At 36.5% G+C, this 17,434-nt stretch overlaps 4 protein-coding genes across 7 annotated transcripts; 1 reads left to right on the forward strand and 3 right to left on the reverse strand.

Annotated features, from left to right (window-relative positions):
- Positions 1-33: 33 nt before the first annotated feature.
- LOC111788921 (uncharacterized) lies at positions 34-1,626 on the reverse strand. Its single transcript, XM_023669504.2, has 4 exons — positions 1,213-1,626; positions 647-875; positions 451-575; positions 34-370 (listed from the first exon to the last, which is right to left on the reverse strand). The coding sequence occupies exons 1-4, from the start codon at positions 1,546-1,548 to the stop codon at positions 290-292; spliced, it is 771 nt and encodes a 256-aa protein (XP_023525272.1). The 5' UTR covers positions 1,549-1,626; the 3' UTR covers positions 34-289.
- Positions 1,627-2,827: 1,201 nt separating this feature from the next.
- Positions 2,828-6,038, reverse strand: LOC111788380 (uncharacterized protein At2g23090). The gene is made up of 3 exons (XM_023668709.2): positions 5,879-6,038; positions 5,722-5,762; positions 2,828-3,159 (listed from the first exon to the last, which is right to left on the reverse strand). Exons 1-3 carry the CDS (start codon positions 5,949-5,951, stop codon positions 3,040-3,042), a joined length of 234 nt encoding a protein of 77 aa, XP_023524477.2. The 5' UTR covers positions 5,952-6,038; the 3' UTR covers positions 2,828-3,039.
- A 1,692-nt stretch (positions 6,039-7,730) lies between these two features.
- On the reverse strand, positions 7,731-11,367 carry LOC111790309 (uncharacterized). The gene is made up of 5 exons (XM_023671171.2): positions 11,024-11,367; positions 10,155-10,313; positions 9,897-10,069; positions 8,086-9,805; positions 7,731-8,008 (listed from the first exon to the last, which is right to left on the reverse strand). The coding sequence occupies exons 1-5, from the start codon at positions 11,156-11,158 to the stop codon at positions 7,952-7,954; spliced, it is 2,244 nt and encodes a 747-aa protein (XP_023526939.2). The 5' UTR covers positions 11,159-11,367; the 3' UTR covers positions 7,731-7,951.
- A 1,043-nt stretch (positions 11,368-12,410) lies between these two features.
- Positions 12,411-15,955, forward strand: SSN2 (zinc finger SWIM domain protein). Of its 4 annotated transcripts, none has more exons than XM_087121830.1 (6): positions 12,411-12,714; positions 12,811-12,853; positions 12,946-13,051; positions 14,204-14,311; positions 14,419-14,564; positions 15,667-15,955. In XM_087121830.1, the coding sequence occupies exons 1-5, from the start codon at positions 12,654-12,656 to the stop codon at positions 14,518-14,520; spliced, it is 420 nt and encodes a 139-aa protein (XP_086977956.1). In that variant the 5' UTR covers positions 12,411-12,653; the 3' UTR covers positions 14,521-14,564; positions 15,667-15,955. The 4 variants fall into 4 exon arrangements, with proteins under 4 accessions (XP_086977956.1, XP_086977957.1, XP_086977955.1 ...); XM_087121831.1 differs by having other exon boundaries at positions 15,702-15,955; XM_087121829.1 differs by lacking the exon at positions 15,667-15,955 and having other exon boundaries at positions 14,419-14,666.
- The last annotated feature ends 1,479 nt before the right edge of the window (positions 15,956-17,434 follow it).

Here is a 17,434-nt window from a genome sequence, read left to right on the forward strand (position 1 = left end):
AGTCGTCTCTTTAAGATCGAACTAGAATCTCAATTATCTGAAAGGCTATGTGATAACATAAATGATAATGCATGGTTCTTCATTACTAAATAAAAACAAGAAGAATATGCACCAAGTAGCTGCTAAACAGAATCCCAGAAAGTTCCCTCATGAAATTCTGTACAATTATATGAACTGAACAAAGAATCTCTCTATTTTTCTCCCTCCTGTGCTAATAAGCTGCCAGTTTCTGCATCAGCCTGCAAAAGGGACTGTCAAAATCCCAAATTGCTCAGCCATTGGGATCGGATCATGAGGCAGCTTTCTCGAGGCTTGCCATGTATGTCATGTAAACAGTCCACGCGTATGAAAACGAATTGCTGACCAACGGCTGCAAAACCAAACATACACTCAAAACCACAAGAGAAGGGAAGAGAATCAGATGGACAAAGATTAAAGAACAGGGCATACTTGAAGATGAACAGGGACGAATCTGAATGTGATGAAGTCACAAACTGGCCAGTACATAACACCATTGAGCATTGTAGGAAGTAAATCTCGTTTCAATCGGCCAATGATTTCAGAACCATTTTCACCTATTTTCAGGCACATCATTCTTAGTAATCTAAAGGTTGAGAAATGAAGCAGGTTGTGGAAAATGGCGTACCTTGGAGAAATGCATTCATAGAGAAGAAAATGACAGTCATGGAAGGGCCATAGAGGCTCTGGCCCAAGGCCATTTTCTTCAAGGTGGAGAAGATGTCCTTCTTGGGGAAGAGTCTTGACATGAAGTTGAACCAGTAATGGAGAGATGGCCCTAGAATCAGCAGGCCATATCCAGCCATACGTAGTGTTCGAACTAAATCATATGGCTCTGAAGATGGCAGAGCAATGGTCTGAAATAACATTTGATTCCAAAATCAGAGCAGCATTTACAATTACAATCTCCAATGAGAGCAACGAATTAATAGTAGTAGACGAGAACAATAAGTTGCACGATCAACAGTCAAAAACAGAGAAAAGGACTCATCAAAGTATATTTGATTCCAAACCATAGCATTCAAAGTGACGATCTCTAACGAATGCAGATGTTCAAAAGCCTTGATCGAGAAGAAAATTATTCTATGAAGAACAATCAAAGAACAGAGAAAATGACTATAAAAAAAACCTAAAAACAGAGGTTTCAAATCATCAAACACATCACGAGCAGATGCAAGCTCCAAAACAATTCACCTGAGACGACAAATCAGCAGCCGTGTAAATAAGCGCAGAAGTGATACTCTTCGTAAGAACAGGGCGACATTTCACCATAGCCAAATACCATTCGAGAAACTCAACCTTCGCAAACGAAATAACCGACCACACAGACGAGTGCTGCAGCGATGGAAAAACACCAACCTCCTTCGTCTTCCTGAAAGAATCCGGCAAACGGAAATACGGCCGAATGGGCTGAGATTGCTTCCTCACGATCGCAGTAGCTTCAAAAGCCTTAGAACCTTTCAACTGAGAAGAACGGCGAAAATGCAACAATCCAGACAGCCCGGAGCTCCTCCGGACAGCGCCGATCATCTTTTTAGGGTTTAGGGTTGAAAATGAGAAGAGGGTTTTGAAGTTTGAAGCGAAACAAAAGACGAAACAGAGAAAATTTTGCAAAATTTGCGTTTCTCGGTCCCATTCGCCAACGAGGATTTTATATTGCAATTGTACCAATAAGCAGTCAAGTACAATTTGTTTTCTTTGCCTACTTGCTCGACTATGAAATTGCTGTACTCGCCATCTTGTTCACAAAAATTTATTTATTGTTTTTCTCTCGATTATAATAAAATAAACCGATAAAAAAAAAATATTACCTTTAAAATTTTGCCCGCTAAGAGACAACTATCCTATTTTATTTTTTTTTAATAAAATTTAAAGTCGGTCTTATTATTTTTAATTTATTATATGAGCTTAAAATTTTGTATTAGTTAGATGGGTGACTCGAATAAAAAAAAATTATTAAAAATATATATATATATTTCCAATACATGCTATATTAATAATTAAAATTTTATAAAGTTGAAATTCAAATAATTATAAATCACACCAGATCGCTGATATTAATTATAAATATTAAATATTTTGTAAGTTTTTTTTTTTTTTTTTTTGTGGGGATTTTGAGTGATATAAAATAACCATAAATTTGAATATAAAAGTTAAAATAAAATAAACTCAAACAATAAATATTAAAATAATGTTTTTAATTATTATGTTTTGGGTAAGAAGTGCGAGTGGGATTGGATTACGGGTGGGGAAGGGCTTTATTCCAGTTAATTGGGGAGACGTCAGTTTCTGGACACGTCTGATTAGGGACCATAGCCTTTTTGACACGTGTCCGGGGAACTGACACGTGGGTTGGTGACTTTTGAAGCAGTCGGTTTCTTGATTTGAAAAAGAAATTTGAGCACCAAACTTCGTAGTTTCTAGCCCTTTCTTTTTTTCCTAAAATTGAAAATTGTGAATTATATGTATATATGTGTATATGTATATATATCCTAATGTCTATAGTATTATGTTTTCTTTATTTAACCATTTCCACATAAATTCTGAACGAGTATATGCTTGAAGAGAGATAAAACTTAAAGCCATCGATACCAAACAAACCAAAAACGATTCGAACATACTTATATTGTAGTAAACAATATATCCATTGTCGTTTCCAAGGTATCAAAGAATTTGACCTCTAGCTCTATAATTGTTGAACTAAAAAACGATCTATCTGAATATGTTGAAAACAAAACGAAAGCAACTCAAATTATTTATCCTAAGAGATGGGTTATGTGTAATAGCAAAGGATCCAACCAAACAGACCTAATCATTCACATTGCACCACTTGATTGATAGAGCTTTCAAAGGTTAAGAGGGGCATACAGAGACTAAACAGGTAGAACATTGCAGCAGAGCTAAAGAAAGTCACAGTTGTATGAGCAGAGATCAGAACCAACACTCTTAACTACAAATTTCATAAATTATGTTCTATATATAAACACCCACATTGAGTAATGCAGTTTGATGTAGAATTTTTCACTTTTGAAGATGTGGGAAGCAGGCGAAAACATCAGATTTTGGGTGTTTTGCTTCAGCATGCTCCCTACATTTCACCTCTGAGGTCGTGCACATGAATGTCTGCATGCATACCTTGCACTGCAACATCCAAATATCAGTTCATTCATCATTCTTCACAACAATAACCAATCTACTAAATCTATATATAAGCCGGTGGTCTTCCGGATCACCAGCTAAGGCTCCTAAATGACCGTTCAGTGATATAGATTTGATTTTTCCATAGACATATATTCGTTCAAAAAGGCCCCTATAAGTGTAATAATCATTGATCAACAAGAAGAATATCGGGCTCTTCAAGAATGTATCACGTTGGGAATTCTAACTCCTACTACTTGCTATCCTAGATTTACCTCCGCGGAAAGGATGATGAATTGCATTGAAAAGACAAGTATGCACAATCTAATTCTTACATTATACGATATTTTTTGTCTGACAACGTTGGACCATAATGTATTTTTTATGGATTGTCCTTGAAATGCTTCTCTCTTTTTTTTACTTTTTGAAAAACTAAGGTGTATGCATGTTAATGTTTTTGTTTCTTAGACTGATGAACATGAGTTTATTAAGTTTCCATTTCTCTAAATGGTGAAATATAGAATCATGCCATCAATAAAACTTAGTACATGGTTCAAGATTGAACTACTTCTTGCACAAAAAGAGAGATCCAACATTCAGAGTCAAAGATCTAGGTAACTTTCATCATAATATCATAGATTTAGGAACAAGAGAGAGGGAGAGTCAGAGAGAGACCAACAATCTTTCATAGATCCTATGGCCAACATATAGTTTCTATATCGTTTTCCCGCAAGTAGCCAGGATAGATACAAACTGATATCCAAGACCTTTATAGTATCTGTCTAGTGTAATTCATAATCAGCATACAAAAAAGAATATAAGGCTTCTGATCCATGGTTAAATTTGATTAGAAGTATAATGTTCGACTCTCTCCTCAAATGTGTTAAAAGTTTTTAAATGTTGAACACAACTCACTGTGGGAAACACTCGCACTCTTTATTAAGACCAATCGAGAAGAGAATACAAGACACTCTGTAGAATACTTATGCTTTTTATTGTTTTTGGATTTTTTTTTTATGAATAACCTAGGTAGGGTGGAGGGGTATTTATACTATAGCCTAAGCAATCTAGACCTAACAAATCTAAATCTAGACCTAACAAATCTGAATCTTTTTCCTAAAATATCTAGATCTCTTTCTCCTAAAATCTCAAGGTATTTTTCCTAAATCTCTACTAAAATAAAAATATGATGGGCTCGTACAATTATTGGGCTTGACTCTATTGGGCTAGTGATGATATTTCAACATTAAATACTTCCTTAATGATTAAAGAATGTAGAATTCCAGCCTAATAACACCATTAATGACCAAAAAATCAAGGTATCACTAAAATATTTTAGATATGGTACTTGTTGTGGAAACATTGCCTATGAGATCATCCCACATCGGTTGGAGAAGGGAACGAAGCATTCCTTATAAGGGTGTGGAAACTTCTCCTTGGTAGACGTGTTTTAAAACTTTGAGGGGGAGCCCGAAAGGAAAAACTCAAAGATGACAATATATGTTAGCGGTGCGTTTCGGCTATTACACGGACGCTAGGTTCATAAAACTCAGAACCCAATAATACACTCGGTGATGACAGGCGCACTGAGTTTATTGGTCTATACTTCCAGATGCTATACGGTTGAATTGAGCCTTGTAAAATGCTCAGGTGATGAGAACACAAGGACGACGTGTATAAAGCTGCCACCAGTTGAGAGAAAAGGAATATGAATATAAGATACATGGTAAGTTTTCCTATATATCCACACTCCAAGGTTCTTAGGTTAACCCTGTAACTGTAGTCTGTAAACATGACAACCAAGGGAGTCACTTTTACTTCAGATTATGAACACCCGATCGAATCTATCAAGAACGAGCTGATGATTACAGGGAAAACGGCCGACTGCAGTCCCTGAGCCCAACTATATTTCGATCTCACACTAAGCCAAGAAATTCAAAAACCATAAATTTTGAAATATGGGGAAGAGAAGGATAGGAATCAACAAGTTATTGAAAATTGTTTTAATCCTCTGAGCTACAGGCCCAATACCAAACCAAATACGACAAGTAGTGGGGTCCTAAGCTGAACCTTGGAAATCGGTACACGCAAAAAATAGGCCAATTCGGCAACCTTTTGCTCAATTTCTCGTGGAGTCAGATTCTGATTGGGAAAAGGTTGAATTGTAGATTGGTTTATAGACCTAATTGTCCTTTATGGCTCTCTCATAGTGTAAACCTCTTCTTTTCTTAACAATGACAGTATTAACAATGTTTCGGCTTAATTGAAACGAGATTATGTAATCTCCTCGGGTTCGAGGTTGGAAAATTTGTAGTAGCAGCTCCAAAATAGTTTATTGTTTCCTTGGGGTAAAAGATACTGTTAGTTTCCATGCCTAAGACTAATAAGACGCCGAAATCAAATGAACTTAAGGTTCAATCACGGAAACTATTACGATCAAACTCTTTTCTCATTCACAGCTCATTCAAGAACAGAATTGCGGTAAAAAGTGAACAGATCAAGTGCATAATCGAAACCCAAGAACAAAAGAAAAGAGGAGTAAGCACTACAATGAACGAGAGTTACCTGAATAGTCATAGCTTTCTTGTTGGAATCAAGCTGGCTTCCTGCACAGGATCGGATCAACAGCAGATCAAGATTTAATAAACCCTAAATAAAGATCGCGAAAATTGGGAAAAGCGAGGGATTGAGGAGGCAAAAGAAGTTAGTGAAGAGAAAGTACCCTTGGCGCCTTTTTGTTTCTCCAAGTTTTTCTCGCGAGCCATCTTGGCCTTCTGCCCGTTGCCTCCTCCCATGGCGGAATCGATCGCTTCTGCGTTGAAAGGAAACAGAGGAGACCGCCAAAAAAGTTTTTTTCCACTGGTAACGCGGAATGCACTCAGCATGAATCGAATACGACAAAAGTTTTTTTTTTTTTTTTTTTAATAATTATCGATCAAACTTTTTCAAAAAGTTAAATAATATTTTTTAAACCAAAATATAATTTTTAAATAAAGATATTTTTTTAATTTTTTAAGTTAAAAAATATTGTGATTTAACTGGCAAGTTCTCTGTTTGCTCTATGTCACGGTTATGCTTGTTCAAGGTGTGTTACTCATGCCACATTCAATCCTTTATTTAGTTTCATGTTGTACGATCTTACTATTGTATTTTTTGTTGACTATTCGACAAAATCATGTCTAAACCGATCCGAATTGCCTCAATATGTACTAAAAATAGCTATTAAATAGTGACTTTGGTTTACTGCAGGTCGACATCGTTTTTTAGCTCGGCGGAAGCAAACTACTTTTCCTAAGGATTATATATTAAATAGAAATAGGGAACGAAATAAATAACCTGAAAGATTGTTCTAAGTTCCTCTTGTATAAGGATTATCTATAAAGCGGGTCCTATTGAATGCATTTAGACAGATAAAGCGGGTCATATTGAATGCATTTAGACAGGAAGGCTGACATAGATGGTATGTATGGGTAGCATTTTTTTTGTTTACATCTTACGAATTTATCCATCTTCCATAAAGGAGCCGAATGAAATCAAAGTTTCACGTTCGGTTTTGAATTAGAGGGAGGTGTGACTAGTCGTCAACTCCTTCCACTTAGATTTTATATAACCGTTCGGCGAAATCACATCTAAGTCTACCAGACCTAAATCGCCTCAAAATGTACTATAGGAGAATTATATGTTATTTAAGTTATTGTGTTGCTTTTAACTGCGAGGGAGTTTTAGTGTTGTTTCATTTGCTTATGACAATCTGTAAATAACATGCTTGACAGTAAATCTTCGTTTAACGGGTTCATCGTGCTCCATTTCATATAGGGAGGTCTGCAGCTGTATTTGGATCTAATGGCTGACTGATCTTTAGTCATTGATCAGTCAGCCACTCTAGATCATCGAGCCATTAGAGTGGAAGTGACATTTAGATGTAGAAGTAGCATGAGCATCAACAATCCGCTACTCTAATAATAGCTCGATGTAGAACTAGGGAGGCTGGGTGTTGAACTGATATGAAACAAATGTCACCCTGTTTTTGTAATTGCTTCAGTTGACGTGGAGAGACATGCTCAAGATTTTATGGAGGTAGCTAAAAAGCTTCCATAACCAAAGTGATGATCAACCAACCAAAGTGGAAACAGTAAGAAAGGTAAATAATCAATCAAGCACCTTTTTTCAGTTCAAACAGGGAGTCTTTCTTATGATTTGAAAGACCAGTTAGTCAAACATAACAATGAGTTAAAGAAGGTTTTGTAGCACCAATAGGCTTGCGCTCATTGAAGGCCTATTGTTTTTCCGTTTTTCGTTTACGAAAATTGTGCTAGTTTTCTCATCATTTCTCTACCACGAATCCGATTAAGAACATTTGAATTCTTAGCTAAATTTCAAAAACAAAATGTAGATAACAACAAAAAGAAAGAAGTTCATGAGTGTGGAAATTAAGCGTAATTTTCGAATAAGAAAATCGAAACTCGAATTGGTAATCGAGTAGGGCATACTTTTTTGGGTTCTTGATATTTGGTTTGGATTTTAACAATGTTTGTAAAGAGTTGATAAGAAAACACAAAAAAGGGTTTGTAAAGTTTAATTTTTAAGAACTAAAAACCAATGGTCACATAATGGGGCTTACTTAATATAGTGTTTAAAAGTAGTAATCTGTGGACATTGCAACTCAGAATAGCAAAGTGCAATCATCATATCTAAAGATAATGAACTCAGGCACAGCCGTTAGTGCCAGTGATTCAAGGCAGGCAGGCAATGTGTAGAACACAGTTAAATTACTCACTTTGTTGGGTCGAGGTGACTACACTTGGTTCAAAACTTGCTTCCTTTCCTCCTCTTCAGCTTTGATCCAGGCAGCCTACACGACATGAAAAAACAATAAGCAAAAACAGGTTCATTGTATAAGTTTGGAGAACTGCAATATTGTGTAACTACCTTGTCTCGTTCAAGTTTGGAGAGATGTGGTCTCATGGAATCTCCCAAACTTAAGCCTCCCCAGGCTGACTGAAGATCTCTCTCCCTAGCTTCACGACGCGATAGAAAGTTTCTCTTCTGATTTTCTGGTTCCTGAGAAGACGACATCGACGACATCGTCTTCTCTCGTTCGAGTCTTGATTTATGTTTAACCAGAATATCTCCCAAACCCCCACCACCACCACCTTCTCCATTGATCTCTGAATGCTTACTTTTCTCACTTCTCTTTAAGTTCTCTGGTTTGCATTTCATTTTCTCTTTCTCCAGTCTTGAGACGTGCTTTACTAAAATTTTGTCCAAGCTCTGGCAATCAGGTGTGCGGTTATTCACCACCTGTTTCTTATTATGTCTTTGCTGATCATGGTTACTTTCAGCCAACACGGCCAGCATCTTTTCCCTTTCCAGCCTTTGCACCGGCTTCACTAAGATCTTATCTAGGCTGTCTTCCCTTTCCCTTCCCATCTTCAGTGAAGACTTTGGCATACTAACATTTTCCTTTTCCTCTGTGTCAATGTCCCGATTTTCTTCGCTCCGCTCAACTTTTCTTCTATTTTTTGCTTCTTGTACTTCTTTTTCAAGTCGTGAGACATGTTTCACGAGATACTTATCAAGACTAGGAACTGCTGAAACAACTTCTTTACGCCTTGCCTGCAACTTGTTGCTATGGATCTTGAGTTCTTCTCCACCCCTGCAATTAGTCTCTTTAACTTCCTTCTCAAGTTCTGAAGGTGGCTTTGTCAGTATAATTTCCAAGTTAGGAACAACTTTCTTGTCATGAACACTGCTAAAATTTTGAAGGTTTTGCGACCTATCTAAGTCGATCTTCCCTTCCATCGTTGTTTCCGAGTTCTCTGAGGTCAATTCCTTTTCTTCGTTCTTTCTGCTATTCTTTGCTTCAAGCACCTCTCTTTCCAATTTAGTCACATGCTTTACCAAGAACTTGTCTAGACTGGGAAGTTCTGACTCAGCTTGCTTCCTCCCATTGTGCAAATTATTGAAGTAATTTCCAGAACCAGCAGAGGGCATTCTCCAAGGAAGGTTAAGAGCTGAAACAGAGGATTGAACTGCAGAGGAACCTGCATCATGAAGCTTCCCACTTTCTACCTCGGTCAAGGCGGCATTCAAACCACAAGTAGCTACTATGGTTGCAAGAGAAGAAAGTTCATCTTCTTTCAAACGCCTAAGCCTTTCATACATCAAGTCCTCAATCTTGGTCTCCTTCTCAAAAGTTTTATGTTTCAAATGTAAATCCAAGTTGTGAGAGCTTATTAAATCATCCTTTCGAGGCGCTTTATCAAGATCCAAGTCATTCTCTGATTCACATTCAGTAGAAAGTTCAGATGAGTCTACATTATTATCACTATCTGGGTTCTGAGAGATTTTTCGTAAAAGCTCTTTAAAGTCATCTTCTTTCAAAGAACAATTCGCAAGCCTAACTAATGCTGTTTTTACTGCTGCAGCCACTTCCTTATCAACCTCAAATTCTGTCTCAAAAGAGGCTGTGATGGTGTGAGTTGTAGACCCAGCACCACTAGAAGATGAGGTTTCCATTTTGTAAGTCTTCTGTGGACAATTTGGTGTATCAAACACGATCACTCCCATAGCCGCAGCTTCTTCAAAAGCTTCAGCTGCAGTTTTCTCAGCCCTGTACATCTGGTCTAAAGCTTCTTTACATTGAATTCTGAAGAACAGAGAATGATTCAAAATATGAGAAATCAAATAAGCTCAACAATCCTCCACAGGTGAAGTAAAAGAGTATACGTTATACATACCTAGCCGCTTGGAGTATTCTACACCAAGAGGTTTCGACCAATGCTGCTTTTCTAGCTTCCAGTGCTATATGTGCAGCCTCTCTTGCTGCCATTTTTTCTTTCAATACTCTCGAGTAATGTGGATTAGAATCACCTAGAGTCTCATCTAGTGTTAAATTCAGGCCATCTACTTCCTGCAGTTCATAAATTTCTAGTTTGTTGGGTACAGAAGGATAACATGAACTGTAATGCCATACAGAATGGACAAACGTACTACACCTGCAGCATTTTGATCTTCCTCTTCAAGTAAGAGTCCACTTTCTTGCGTGGGAACCAATTGATAGGGGAAACCTTCCTATGAGGAGGCTTCTTGATTTGCGATGTAAACTTGTTAAGACCGTGCATTGTGGATTGGTTTGTCTCTTTCAAAAACTTACTCTGTAAACATTGTATAAAGATAAACAAATTTTAACATAAACAGCAAAAATCCACGACAACTGGTAGTGTTGTTAGGGCTTCCGAAACATGGCCTCGATCAAATTCGATGCAATGGAGGTTTAGATTTAACATATTCTAGAATAACAATGGAACAGATTTTATATAATTGAACCAAAAGAAAGTGGATCAAGAACTTGAATCTAACTTGAGTCGCTAGGGCTTCCGAAATTCCGATCTAGTTCTATACAAGTCGAAAAACGGATTTTAAATTCAAACTCGGAAACAATCAGCAGTAAACTGAACTACTTCACTTCTCAATTCTAGATACGAATCATTTGCGAGAAACGAAACAGAATCAAGACATACTGAATTTAACTTGATTCGCTGCAATGGAGATTTAGATTTAACATATTCTAGAATAACAATGGAACAGATTTTATATAATTGAACCAAAAGAAAGTGGATCAAGAAGTTGAATCTAACTTGATTCGCTAGGGCTTCCGAAATTCCGATTTAGTTCTATACAAGTCGACAATGGATTTTAAATTCAAACTCGGAAACAATCAGCAGCAAACTGAACTACTTCACTTCTCAATTCTAGATACGAATCATTTGCAAGAAACGAAACAGAATCGAGACATACTGAATTCGAATCAAGAAACGTAAAACGGAAATTCGAACGAAATTTTTTTCTGAGTTAGAAAATTTACTCTTCCACTTTTTGAGCTTGCAGAAACAGTCTCGCCAGAGTCGTCCTTCTTACTCTCCGAATCGATAGCAATGAAATTGTTACCTCGATCTTCCGACCCTGAGCCTGAGTCCAAGTTCGAACAAGCCGAATCCATGGTCGATCTTCTCAGAAATGCAAATGGAATACGATCAACTTTCAGAAATCAAACAGATTTGAAGCAACAGATTCAGTGTGTGAATCACTTGCGAGATTTCTACGTATTTCGGAGAGAAACTTCGCATTAATTTCACTTCTTACGTAGCAAAATTCCTCTGGATCAATGAGAGAGAATTTTGTTTAATTTTCTTTTCTTATGAACATGAAAACTAGCCGTTACGTCTTAAAAGGACGCTTCTTTAGAAATTCCCAACGGTCATTTAAAAAAGTTGAAGTTATCCTCTGCGTTTCTGTACACATTTTTTATTCTTCTCGAACCAATAAACGAATTACACGTAGACTTCTAAGAATTAATGAGTTTGGTTTATTTTTCATACAAAATAAACTAATTAATTTAAAAAATATTAATATTATATATTTGTATGAAATAATTAAAATTGACTAATACAAAATAAATAAATAAATTATCCCCAATTAACTAAAAAAATAAGTTTCCATTATAAATTAAATTAAATCATTGCACTATTAACTTTCTATTTGAGACCTCCAAACAATCTGGAATGAATTTAAAATCATTTCCAATTTTTTATTTGAATTAAAAAAAAAATCAAATTCTTTTTTTTTTTTTCGAAAATATATCACATTTACTAGAATTTTAAATTAAAAGGGTATATAATTATATACTCAACCAGTAGTTTAAATTAACACATGTGCACGTGTTCTTGAATAAAAGAAAAATGTGGTTCAAAAAAACTGTTGGATGAAAGTTTCAGCTAATTTAAGGAATGATCATGGTTTATATCATCAAAGAATACTCTCTCTATACGAGACGTTTTAAGAATTTCAAATCAAAACCATGAGAGCTTAGGCTCAAAGTGTCCAATATCATACCATTGTGGAGAGTCGTGTTCATTCTAACATGGTATCAGAGTTATGCCAATAGAATCCTCAAATGTCGAACAAAGGACCCCAAACGAAAAAGGAGTTGGAGTCGAGCCTCGATTAGGGGAGACGTATTTTGTTCTGGATTTATAATAATAAAAAAAATCTTAAATGTAAAAAATAAAAAATAAAAAAATAAAAATAAAATTTAGCTATTATTATGTCATAATTAAACTAAAAATACATAAAATTCATATTATTTAGAACTTTTTTTTTTTTTTTTTTTTTTTTTTTTTTTTTTTTTTAACAAATTGAAACTTCAAAATGTGAAGATGAACAATTTTTGCACATTTGAACGTGGGGGAATGTTTGAAGTATTTAGCTTTTGCGCCTAAAAGTTATTAGAGGACCGACATATTTGTATAATTACATCTAATCGATATTAATTTTGTGGTGGATTCATTCAATAATCTGACCCAAAAAAGAAAAATAAAATTTTGTTGAATAATTTGGGGGAGAAATGGATTTAGATTATCCAATATTTCTATAAACAAAATTTAAAATCACACCCAGAAAAATTTGCTGATTTTTTACGAGGAATTTCCTCCAAAATGAGTGCGAGTACCCTCGCCGCCGAAGCAGTGTGGAAGCAGATCGAGTCGACTCGATCAGGTTGCGTTTATTCGATTATTTTCCTTACCTAATTTTCGGATTTTCGTCTTTTTGGTTCTCAATCTTGTGTTAAATCGACGATATCTTTGCTAAAAGAAGCTGAAACTGATTTCGCAGTGACCGACGATCAGCTTTCAATGTGAGTATTCTCGATTCCTTCCATTAGGAGAAGTTCTTCATCTTGTTATGTTTATGAATCTTCGAAGTTGACTGTGTCGGCGCTGGTTCCAGATTGCATTTCTTGTTTGGCAAGAACTTCGAGCGAGCTACTCGGATTGTGGATCAAAGTGGAGTGAAGAGAATTTCAGGCGATCCAAGCGGACGGTCCATCTTTCAGGTGATTACAGTATTTTTCATCTTATTTTTGTTGAAAATTCGATCAAACATCGATTTTAAGTTCACGGTTTCCATTAGGGTTTGCTTAAACTTCCCTAGAACAGATCGTAGTTACATTCTGCTTTTGTTTAAAGCCTCGTGAATGAATGGTCTTGAATTAAACCACGTTTTTTCTCCATCTCTCTAGTGGTAGAGAAGGATTTACACGACACTTAAGGAATGATTTGAGAAGGAATTACACTGTAGAATGCTGTTGGTTTGATATCATGTGCATTGTAGAATGCTGTTGGTTTGATATCATGTGCATTGTAGAATGTTGCTGGTTTGATATCATGTACATTGTAGAATGTTGCTGGTTTGATATCATGTACATTGTAGAATGTTGCTGGTTTGATATCATGTACTATGCTATGTATTACTGAACCTGAAAACTATATTCTTGAATGTGAATATGAGATTAAATCTTTAACCTATCGATTTAAGCTTTTGGATTTAGTCTTGATTTAACATAGTATTAGAGTCGACACTTCTGAGTCGTAGCGACATTATTCAAAGTTGAACACTCATTATGTTTGCAGTTTGCTTGGCCATATGAATCAACATCGAGAAAACCAAAAGCTACTGTAATAGCCCAAGCCTACTGCTAGCAGATATTGTCCTCTTTAGGCTTTCTCTTTTAGACTTCCCCTCAAGGTTTTCAAAACGCATCTGCTAGAGAGAGGTTTCCACACTCTTATAAAGAATGATTTGTTCCCCTCTCCAACGGTTGTAGGATCCCACAATCCACTCCCCCTTCGGGGCCAACGTCCTCGCTGGCACACCGCCCGGTGTCTAGCTCAAATCTCACATCGGTTGGAGAGGGGTACAAAACATTTTCTATAAGGGTGTGGAAACCTCTCCCTAGCAGACACGTTTTAAAATCCTTGAGGGGAAGCCCGAAAGGGAAAGTTCAAAGAGGACGTGGTGGGCTTGGGCTGTTACATTCATACTCAAGATGACGGAGTGTGGTTATTTAGTCATTTGTACATGTTTATACAAGACTTTCCCCAAATCTTTGGTTGCCAGATTCAAAACCAGCCAAATTGTTTGTTTTGAACAAGTAACATTCTTGAGATTCGTTCACAGAATGAGTTCTGGTTTCTTTCAATGTTAGGTTGTGGGAGAATCTCGAAGGAAAGAGGAGTATCTCTGTTTCCCAGAAAACTTTTGTGCCTGTTATTCCTTCTTCTATGACATTGTGAACAGAGGAGAACAGCTTTGCGTAAGGATCACTTCTTTCTTGTTAAGTGTAGCTGAGTTGAAAGCTTTAAGAAAATCCTATTCCTTCCACTTCCCAATCATCTTTATTTGTCGTTCTTTATTTCATAGTGCAAGCATCAGTTAGCTGCAAGGCTTGCTGCTTCACTAGGGGCTTGCATTGAAGTTAAAGTATCTGATGAAGAGCTGGCGATATTATTGTCCAATCTTTAGTGACTTTATCAAAGCCAAAGCTCTCAGTACTCAAAGTTTGAGAGGTAATCAAACACATTGTTGTATTTTACCAACTTTTTCCTTCTGTACTTGAACAGCTTTTGTATCCTGTTGAGCACATAATGAAACTTGCATAATTATAACCATCACAACGTCCTAGGTTTCATTGGTGAGCTGGTAATTCTCACTTGTTTGTCACGCACTGTGAGATCCTACATCAGTTGGAGAGGCGAACGAAACATTCTTTATAAGAGTGTGGAAACCTCTCTCTAATGGACACGTTTTAAAATATGAGGGGAAGTCCGGAAGGGAGAGCCCAAAGAGGACAATATTTGTTAGCAGTAGGCTTGGGCTGTTACAAATGGTATCAGAGTCAGACACCGGGCAGTGTGTCAGCGAGGATGCTGAGCCCCAATGGGGTGGATTGTGACATCCCACATCAGTTGGAGAGGGGAAACAAAGTATTCCTTTTAAGGGTATGTAAACCTCTCGCTAGTAGATGCGTTTTAAAACCTTGAGGGGAAGCCCAAAAGGGAAAGCCCAAAGAGGACAATATCGGCTAGTGGGGGGATTGAGCTGTTACAAATGGTATTAGAGTCGGACACTGGGCAGTATGTCAACGAGGACACCAAGTCTCAAGGGGGTGGATTGTGGGATCTCAAATCAGTTGGAGAGGGGAACGAAATATTCCTTGGGTGTGGAAATTTTCCGCTAGTAGACGCATTTTAAAACCTTGAGGGAAAGTCCAAAGATCACAGTATCTGCTAGCAGTGAGCTTGAACGGTTACAAACTACCATGTTCTATATTTATTTCATTAAATTAGAACAAGCCAACCCTGCAATATCCCCTCTTCCTCGTTCCTTTTTCTTCAGGTTCCAGAATATTTGAGGGGAAACCAAAGGTCTATATCTCATACTTTCCAGATTGAGTTCCTATAAAACGTTGCAAGTTTCTGTTAAGGTTAATCATTGATCTACATGAATATGATAGTTATTAATGATTGTGTTTCATTTCTGTAAGATATATATCATTGATTCATATCTATGAACATGCTTGCAAATTATAACCATAGTCTAATACATGCTTGCATATTAAGTTTTCATGATAGATGGATATTGACCCATGGATGTCAATTATTATTCTAGAACTCTTTGGACGACACTTTTTCTCTTGCAAACAGATTTTGTTCAAGGAAAGTTTTGGCCATTACCATAAGTCAAGTCTGCCGTTACTATTAACATCCAGTTCAAATATATTATTTATCTGTATAGTTTAAGAGTCGGGATTTGTGACCGGATTCCTTGTATGTTATATTTGTTTCGGGGTATTGGATATTTGAACCAAAAGTACTTGCCTGAAATAGTTGAGCTGTACTTAAGTTGACAAAATTGCAAGAGTTCGAAAGTTTGATATAAAATGGAATTATTCAGTAAAGCAGAGTATGATGATGACAATTGAGAAAAAACGAGGACTCCTTTAGGGGAAAGAAACAGGCATGTATTGTCTCTTTCCTAAAAATCATGGTTGTGCAGCTCGAGACGGTTACCAACACCTTAAGTACCGATGATCTTTTAATAAACAATTTATTTACAGTCCAATCATGGGCCAGTGAAAGGGTGTAGTCTCAAAATTACAAGCTTATTGAATCAACTATAAAGGTCAGTCTTACTGTCCTAAGATTAAGATTGAGTTGTACTAAGATTAAGATTGAGTTGTATATGATCATCTTGTGAAATATTAGTTACGATATTTTATATCGTAAATCCTAATAATAATTACTTTTCTTCAATTTGAAGAACGTAAACTCTTCCTAAATCCTAAACTCCAGCTAGCGGTAAGAGCCATACCAATTTTATCGATGTTGTCACATGAACGTCACTTGCATTACCCAATCTGAATTTTGATGACGACAACAACTTTAAAGAGACCAATTATGACCGAGCTTACTAACTCGAATAAAGTGACATACTTGCATCTAATCAAGTCTCTATAATTAAAGCATGTATGAATTGAATAAAAAAGTTGAACCTTCTTAGACACACAACATTTATTAAGAGTAGGGTAGACGTACGGATACACCAACTTTTTAAAAGAAACGTAAATTGTTAGACCATTAAGAGTTATACTCGGGTTAGTTGTATGAACCCGAACCCGAACCCGAACCCTCAACTCGAGATCGAAACAAAAACAATCTATCTAAATCTCTTAAGGGGTACAAAAGAATTGAAGCCTTCTTGGACACACCCCATTTATTGGGAGTAGGGCATAGTGTGAGAGACACCCACTTTTGAAAGCCCTAAATAAACAAATAAATAAACAAATATGGTCACCAATACATGATATATTTATAAAGAATGCATTGGTAGAAACATAGCTTCATTAATGTGCATCATTTTTTAGGTCATCTAAGTCCCACGCAGTCCCTTGGAAACTTCCTTTGCCGACATTTCCTATGGAACTTTACCTCATTTTTTAATGTCATTTCGTTCCTTTCGAGACCGTTCTGTAAGTCACAGACCCTAGTCTCGGAGGTAAACTCCATCTTTGACTGGATCTATTATCAGTGTTAACAGCCATAGAATCAATAAAGGACGTCAGTTGTGTAACAGCTCAAACCCCCACCACACCCTTATAAAGAAGGTTTCATTCTTCTCTCTGATCGAAGTGGGATTTCTCAGGTTCCTACTCGAAAAAAAAGGTGGTTAACCATAGTAAAAAAAGACGGTTAAAAACATGTTTTTTTTACCTCAAAACTTCAAATTTGGGTGTATTTTAGAAAAGACAAACATAAATGATAATGGTCCCTTTTTTAATATTAATGTTTTTCATAATTGGAATTAATTTGGTGTAAGTCATAAATAAAGCTAATGTAAAGTCATATTCAGTCATTTATCCTACACTTTTTACACCATT

Source organism: Cucurbita pepo, chromosome 1, assembly GCF_057944985.1.
Source record: "Cucurbita pepo subsp. pepo isolate OVF chromosome 1, ASM5794498v1, whole genome shotgun sequence".
In the NCBI taxonomy this organism is placed as follows: Eukaryota; Viridiplantae; Streptophyta; class Magnoliopsida; order Cucurbitales; family Cucurbitaceae; genus Cucurbita; species Cucurbita pepo.

Bases quoted from the DNA above. Each gene is read 5' to 3' on its own strand.
- SSN2 (XM_087121830.1), top strand. From the start codon at position 12,654: ATGAGTGCGAGTACCCTCGCCGCCGAAGCAGTGTGGAAGCAGATCGAG. The intron at 12,715-12,810 runs GTTGCGTTTATT...CTTTGCTAAAAG, and splicing joins GATCGAGTCGACTCGATCAG to AAGCTGAAACTGATTTCGCA. The intron at 12,854-12,945 runs GTGAGTATTCTC...CGCTGGTTCCAG, and splicing joins ACCGACGATCAGCTTTCAAT to ATTGCATTTCTTGTTTGGCA.
- LOC111788380 (XM_023668709.2), bottom strand. From the start codon at position 5,951: ATGGGAGGAGGCAACGGGCAGAAGGCCAAGATGGCTCGCGAGAAAAAC. The intron at 5,763-5,878 runs GTACTTTCTCTT...GATCCTGTGCAG, and splicing joins GAAACAAAAAGGCGCCAAGG to GAAGCCAGCTTGATTCCAAC. The intron at 3,160-5,721 runs GTAACTCTCGTT...TGGATGTTGCAG, and splicing joins AGAAAGCTATGACTATTCAG to TGCAAGGTATGCATGCAGAC.
- LOC111790309 (XM_023671171.2), bottom strand. From the start codon at position 11,158: ATGGATTCGGCTTGTTCGAACTTGGACTCAGGCTCAGGGTCGGAAGAT. The intron at 10,070-10,154 runs GTGTAGTACGTT...TATGAACTGCAG, and splicing joins GGAAGATCAAAATGCTGCAG to GAAGTAGATGGCCTGAATTT. The intron at 8,009-8,085 runs GTAGTTACACAA...CATGTCGTGTAG, and splicing joins CCAAACTTGAACGAGACAAG to GCTGCCTGGATCAAAGCTGA.
- LOC111788921 (XM_023669504.2), bottom strand. From the start codon at position 1,548: ATGATCGGCGCTGTCCGGAGGAGCTCCGGGCTGTCTGGATTGTTGCAT. The intron at 576-646 runs GTACGCCATTTT...GCCTGAAAATAG, and splicing joins TATGAATGCATTTCTCCAAG to GTGAAAATGGTTCTGAAATC. The intron at 371-450 runs GTATGCCCTGTT...TTGGTTTTGCAG, and splicing joins TCGTCCCTGTTCATCTTCAA to CCGTTGGTCAGCAATTCGTT.